Source organism: Nannospalax galili, unplaced genomic scaffold (genome assembly GCF_000622305.1).
Source record: "Nannospalax galili isolate Female #2095 unplaced genomic scaffold, S.galili_v1.0 scaffold1225, whole genome shotgun sequence".
In the NCBI taxonomy this organism is placed as follows: Eukaryota; Metazoa; Chordata; class Mammalia; order Rodentia; family Spalacidae; genus Nannospalax; species Nannospalax galili.
The window spans coordinates 707,796-714,802 of record NW_008352717.1 but is presented as its reverse complement, the minus strand read 5'-3'; the positions used below and the strand labels follow the sequence as shown (position 1 = coordinate 714,802).

The following is a 7,007-nucleotide window of genomic DNA, read 5'->3' as shown; positions in this document are numbered from 1 at the left end:
AAAAAACAACGACCTAAAAACTTTTTTAACCCTTAAAAAAAATTTTTTTTTTTTTTTTTTTTTTGAGACAGGGACTCCTATGCCCAGGCTGGCAGGAACTCTCTACGTTGGGAGTTGAAGATGACCTTGAACTGCAATCCTCAAGCGCTGGTTACAGGCATATGCCACCACTCCTGGTTGATGTGGTGCTGGGAATTGAATCCAGGGCCTCGTGCATGCTAGGCAAACATCTTACCAGCTGAGCTACTTCTCCAGCTGCTTACTTAATCTCTGCCACCACCCCTCCATCTCCACAAGGCTGAATGCTGAACTACAGCTATCTGGCTGAATTTACTGAGTAAGTCAAAGGCCAGGCCTGCTCCACGTTCAAAGGTTCTCCAGTACCTGGAACAACACCCTAGCCTGGGCTGCCACCTTAGTCGACTCCATACTGTGCCCAGCTTGGCTGAGAAATGACTCTCTGGGTCACTGACTCTAAGGCCTAAAGTCCCATCAACAATGTTGTATAAAGGACAGCTGAGGCACCAAATCCCAACCCAGAGAAGACCAGAGCTTTCACTCCCTAGAGGGAAACCACATAGGGACTCTAGGCATCAGGGTTATTAGGTCTGAGGCTACAGTAAAAGGGTAGAACCAATTCATGGTACATGCTATGGGCTGGATGGTGGCCTTCCCCATATTGAAGCCTTAACCCTCAATGGGACTATCTGGAGTGAGGAAGTATTGAGGTGAAATGAAGTCATGAGGTTGGAGCCCTGATCTAGAAGAGTTCTGAGAGACAGATGAGACACAAGAGCCATGTTCCATGTGAGGTCACAGCAAGAAGGAGGCTACAAGCCACAAGATGGCTTCATGGAGCAAAAATGGTCCTAGACCGCTCAGCTTCAGAAATGTGACGACTTAATTCTCTGTTGCTGAGGTCATTCATCCACAAGTATTTTGTTTTGACAACCAAGCAGGTGCAGAGGAAGAAATACATAGACATTATTAAGAGATATTCCAATAACACTGGGGGAGGCGGGGTAGTTATACAGGACACAGCTAGGACAATGACACACCCTATCCAGCAAGTGCCACAAGAATCCTAGATTTCACTTTCTACATCTGCATTCCAACAGGGCTACAAAATGTATGAGAGGAGGTTTCCCTGGCACCATCTCTACCAACGGCACTGAAGGCCATCCCAAAAGGTAATCTGTATTTGAACTCTTCCACCACAGCAACGCCTACAGTTTTCAGTCTCCCTGGCTCACCTCACCTTACAAAACACAAACAGGAATACAGCAGTTATACAGGCAGTCTGCCACTCCCCCGACAAAATACCTTCCTATGGCTGTGATTCCAATACCTGGTCAAGTTACTGAGCATTTATGCTGACGGACTCCACAGAGTATCCCAAAGAGCGGCATATCTGCCATGTCAGCTAGAAGCTATCTCACTAGCTGAAAATGTGACAAGATCCTAGTTACTGGAAGAGTAGTAAAACAAGAAGATTGCATTTCCAGAACACTTGACTATTAGCTGTTTGATACTTGTTTGTGTTTTGTTTTGCTAGCATTCTACAGCAAATACTGGGTATCAGAGTTTAAGTAAAACCTACAGGGGACAAAAACTCTCAACACTGAGAATGCACTGCTCTCTCACTGAGCTATCTGCAGAGTAGAATTTTAGAAACAAAACAGTAAAGTCTGACTGCAGCACACAGACAGTAAGTAAAGGCCACTTACAAGTAGTCACACTGACACCTGTCCAACATGTAGGACAAGCAACTCCCTGGCCATTGCCAAGGACAGAGTCAGCCTGAGGCTCTTCAGTCACCTAGAAATTTCTTAGACTTAACGACAGACACGGCAACACAGTGGTCGAAATGCACAGTTTCCAAGACCCCACTTACAACTCATCTTGGATGTTGTCTGTTAGTTTGAAGAGCTGTTCCTGTCCTTCTGCCTGGCTCTCAGAATAGCGGGGAAGCAGGCCCTGGGGTCCTGTGCAGCAACGTGGCTTCCGAACCCTCTGGGCTTGGGTCCTAGGGGGGCAAATGGACAGGAAGAGGTTAAGTGTCAAGGTCAAGAGAATTTTCCTTCCTCACCTAAGAAAGCACCACTGAGTACAAGGCGGACGTGAGCTGCAGCAGGCCTGGGCGCACCTATGAGAAAGTGGGAGATACCCACCGTGAACTCAGACACAGCAGCTCACAGTTCTTCTGAGCTAGTGGATTACTGGCTGTCAGCTGACTCCCTTAGCCCTCCTTTTCACTTTTCTCTCTGAAATGGGATGACAGCACCTACCTCTTGGCCACAGTGTCCATCAGGCTGTGCTGGCTAGCGTGAGCGACCCCTAGCTTTCTACAGTCACTATTACTAGCCTTCCTGTGGGCCACATCTCATTTTTCTAGGAATCCCTGTGGGTCAGCCATCTGTGGACTTGCAGTGGGTTCAGAAGGAAGACCAAGGGGCCTTGGGGCTAGAGTGAGAGTAGGGCTTTGCTTCTAGGTTCCTGGAATGAGCTCAGTCTCCTGGGTAAAGGGTGGGGGATGCAGTGGCCACGTGAGTGGAACAGAGGCTCCGTGGACCAGTCCCAGGCCACAGCTGGGATTCTGCAGCAGCCCTAAATCATTCCACTTGGCTGTCCGTTGCCCAAAGGAATCTGCTTTGCTATGGCTTTCAGGGTCGGCTGCTGTTGTCTTTTTCCACAAACCATAGACAGGGTAATTGATAAATACTTTTTGGTGTTTTCCTAGAAACAGGAGTCCATATTTGTCTTGGAAAGGCGGTGCATATTTCAGATGACTGATAAGAGTGTACTGGGTCTGTCCTCAGCCATGGACTTGCTGTACTTTTTATTATTTGTTCCTGGAACCCACTGAAGCAAAACATCCCTCTCTAGACATACCTCCGAGAGGAACAGGCTGCCACACTGAATCAGCACTTCAGAAGCAGGCACTACCAGCAGCATGGGACTGAGAAGTGCCCAGCGGGGCAAATGGGGGTAGGAACCCGGAGGAGGCAGTCTGGAATTTGCCACAGGCCATGCCATAGGCTAGCTGCAAGGCTAAGATCACTGCAAAGTGTTCCTGAACCCAGGTCAGGTTGAGTTCACCAGGCCATGATGCCCAAAGGACACAATGGGGGATGTCTGATATGTGCCGGAAAGCCAGATGCCCCAGACAGTTTCCCAGTGAGGTGCGAGGATGCCTCATGTCCCTTTAGCTGTGTTCTTCAGAGTGATGTGGACCCTGAGGAAGTTTTAGTGATTTGCACTGAGGGGCTGGGTGGGAAAAGTGGTTTCATTTCTAACACACTCACACACTCCCGCTGTGCCTTGTTTCCACTCCTCTTTTAAGATTTAGGTCTACTGTTGGCTCCTTCATTCCTAAGTTCTCCCTGAAAGTTGGGAGGGTGGTGCAGGAAGACACCACTAGTCAAGGTCTCCTCTACTGGCAGAGGAAGTTTGCAAGTGTGTACGTGTGGACACTGGTAGATGACCATATACAAGGGGCCCTGGGGAAGGTGCCGGGTAGACTTTTTCACGTGGCTAGGTCTAGTCTCCTGGCCTGGTGAAACAACTGCTGTCAGATCACTGTCTAGACAGGCTAAGGATGTGATCTGTCCCCAGGCATTCCCACTGTCCTCTTACCCATGAGACTCCTGAAAGGGCCACTGGACACCAAGCAGAAGCCCAGTTCTCAACCCTTTCAATATAAGGCTTGATTCTGATTCCTCTCACCCCATGTTCCAGCTTACAGGGATCTGTGAGCTTACCTACAATATGAACCTCATACCCAGTGATCCTTCTCCTCAGCAGCTCCCAACAAATGGCCTCTGGATTTATTAGCTTATCCCATGCTAGACCTGACTTCTACATAGCTCAGGCTGGCCTTGCACTCACTGTCCTGCCTCAGCCTCCCAGTGCAGGGGATATGGCATCATCACAACAGCTTCTTGCTTACTCTCTCTGCTTCCACCTTTGCCTGTTTCCCTCACCTTGATGAGAATAGCTCATTCTGAAATGTCACTTAGATCAAGTCAGTCGCTGCTCAAAGCTTATCTCACTTGGACAGGTACATGTATTTATGGCCTGGCTCTCCAGGAGAAGAGTATACATACCATAAGGAAAAGGTTTTGCTCAGTAGCACCTGGTTGTCTGGAGAGGAGCAACAGAGACTGTGAATGCCTTTGTGTATGGGCAGCAGTCTGAGGCATTCACTGAGCTGTAAAGCAAAGGTCAGGTTCTGAGCTTTGAAAGCTAACAGTCAGTACTGGGCAAGTGTGAACCATCAGGACTTCATCCTCCAAACGGAAGGGCCAAGGTGTCCTTCTAGTCCATTAAGGAAAGAAAGGAGCTGGTATAAAGGTGCCACCATGAAACTGGCACTTGTGGACATGTGTCTTTTTCCCTACAAGAAACCAACTTCTCTTTGGAGCGCAAAGCTGAGGGAAAAAGCTCCAATGTGGGTGGAGACCTACTGTAGGCTCTCCATCTCTCTGATGGGATCCAAGGAAGTCTGGTCAGCCAACGCAAGGTGGCGGTGTGTGTGCCTGAGCTCCTGGAAACCACACGCATACCAATGGGTCAACTGAGAATGGAAGTAAATGTGCCCATCCCTACCAAAAAGATTTCACACGCACAGTAGTTATTCCTTGACTCAGTGGTCTCCACTCAGGCCTTTCCTCAAACTTTCTCTCTCCTCGCAACATTATCTTCTAGCCTGCAATCTACAAACCCACAGAAACACCCAAATGTAGGCAGTGTAGCGCCCTGCTAGAGGAGGCCTTGACTATGTATTATGCTGGTCTCTTTGTCATCTTCCCAACAGATGTCAAATTACCTCCAATTTCCAAGGCCCTGTTGGTGGCCGGGCTGTACACGGTGCTCAGAGTTGGGCCTAGAGGAGAGCACAACGTGTGCTCAAGGCTCATTTTCATGTCAGTATTAGATACTATTTTTATTTTTTACGTCTTTTTGAGACAGCGTCTCCCAGTAGGCCCAGCTGTCTCAGAACTCACTATGTAGACCAGGCTGGCCTTGAACTCACCGAGATCCGCCTGCCTCCGCCTCCTTAGTGCTGGGACTAAAGGTGTGCACCACTACTCCCAGCTTTAGATACTACATTTAAAGGGCCAAACTATTCTTTACACTCCCACCAACAATGCATTTAAGAGATGCTAGCCATCCACACCCCATCCAACACCTGTTACTGTCTGGGACGTTGCCACTGGCCTCGTGCGGCTACTGAGCATGTGAAATGTGCAGTGGAATGAACAAACTAAATTTTAAATTTAATTTGACATAAGACCCGATCTCAAAACAAAGGAAAGAACAGGAAAAAAAAAAGGAAAAGAAAGAGGGAGACATGCCAGTAAGTAAGCGCTGCTGTAATGCCTGAAGCCTGGCACTCAGCAGGTAGAGGCAGGAAGACCAGTATTCCAAGGCAAGCCTCAATTACAAAGTGAATTCAAGGCCAGCCTGGACTATACGAGACCAGGTGTCCCCACCCGCCCAAAAAACCCACCAAACCAAAATTAAATTGGTTTAAATTTAAATTGATTCTTGGAAACACTGATCAATCTAGACTCTATTTATTAATCTTTTATATGTATGAGTGCCTTGGCTGTATATAAGTGTACCACATGTGTGCAGTGCCCAAAGAGGCCAGAAGAGGGTGTCAGATCCTCTGCAACTGGAGTTATGAATGGTTGTTAGTTGCCATGTGGGTACTGGGAGAAGAGCAAGTGTTCTTAACCACTGAGCCATCTCTCCAGTCCCTAGATTCTTTTTATTTTAAATTATTTATTTATTTACATGTGCGTGTGAGAGAGAGATGTGTGAGTGATGTGTATGAAGACAACTTGTGGGATCAAGTTCAAGTTGTCAGGCTTGTGTGGCAGTGCCTTTGCCCACCCAGTCTAGATTCTCAAGCCTGCTGCCTGCGTGGGAATAAAATGGTCTTGGTGTTTCTCACTCCACATTTTCCTTTCAACGTAAAGGACAACATCCAACAAAAATAGTGGAGTAGCTGTGGATCCTGCCATTGGCGCTGGAACACAAACATCAATACTGAAACTACACTGGTGCCTCGCTCTGTCCTCCTCCAGCCTCCTTGGTGGCTTCACTCCTTTCCACATGACCACCATAACTCATGGTGTGCTGCCACTTGGGCAGTGTTTGGTTCTAGGACCCAGGGGATAAGGGATCATTAAACAGGAGGGGGCAAAGCCCACTCCCCCACCTCTCCATAGTTCTAAGTGTTTCTTGCTAATGAACTCTCTTTAACAGGAGTCAGTTTGGTGTGTGCAGTAACTCTGCCTCCACAAGCCTTTGTTTAGTCAAAGGTCGGCAGTGTATTTAATTGCTGCCAGCTGGGGGTTGTCGGCCATCTTAAGCCCTCAGCTGCTGCGGTTTATAAATTTCACAGCGTATAGGAAGAAGCAGCCCTTCCAGTCAACCAGCTAATCCAAAATGTCAGCACCAAACCAACTTAAGCTTTGAACTCCATGAAAATGTCAGGGAGGCGGTGATACACCATGGATGCCTCTTCCCCCAGGGAGGGGGCTGCTCACAGGCGGCTGACACACTGCAGATACCCACCTAGTGAGAGTGGTCCATGAAGACTGTCTGCAACTGGCTGGGGCTATCCGACAGATACCGGAGGCCCCCACACCAAAGCTCAGAGCAATGAAAACAACCAGTGCCACAGTCTTGAAGACACAATCAATCCAAACAAGGTGAGAGGGAGATCTGACCAGCCCCACCTGAGGGTCAGCAGTTGGCAGGCTGATGTCTGTTCTTCGCCTACATGAGGAGTAGCAGTGTCCCAGCTCTGAGCTGGAGACAGAGGGCAGAGGGCATGATGTGTTCATGGCCTTGTATGCCTCAAGTTGAGGTATTGGTTGGTTGGGGAAGTCTGTCATAGTCAATGTCTATCAGCCAGTGATGCCCACAAACCATCAGTCAATAAACAGATGGCGCATGCAGCCTGCGACATCCCAGCACAGTAGATGTTTATT

At 48.3% G+C, this 7,007-nt stretch overlaps 1 protein-coding gene across 1 annotated transcript in view; it reads right to left on the bottom strand.

Annotated features, from left to right (window-relative positions):
- The window catches only part of Vps13d (vacuolar protein sorting 13 homolog D), a 250,567-nt gene that overhangs the window by 8,527 nt on the left and 235,033 nt on the right, over positions 1-7,007 (bottom strand). Inside the window, exon 67 of the mRNA XM_008849943.3 lies at positions 1,895-2,026. Coding sequence (XP_008848165.2) covers positions 1,895-2,026 — 132 coding nt within the window. The remainder of the gene's footprint in view (positions 1-1,894; positions 2,027-7,007) is intronic.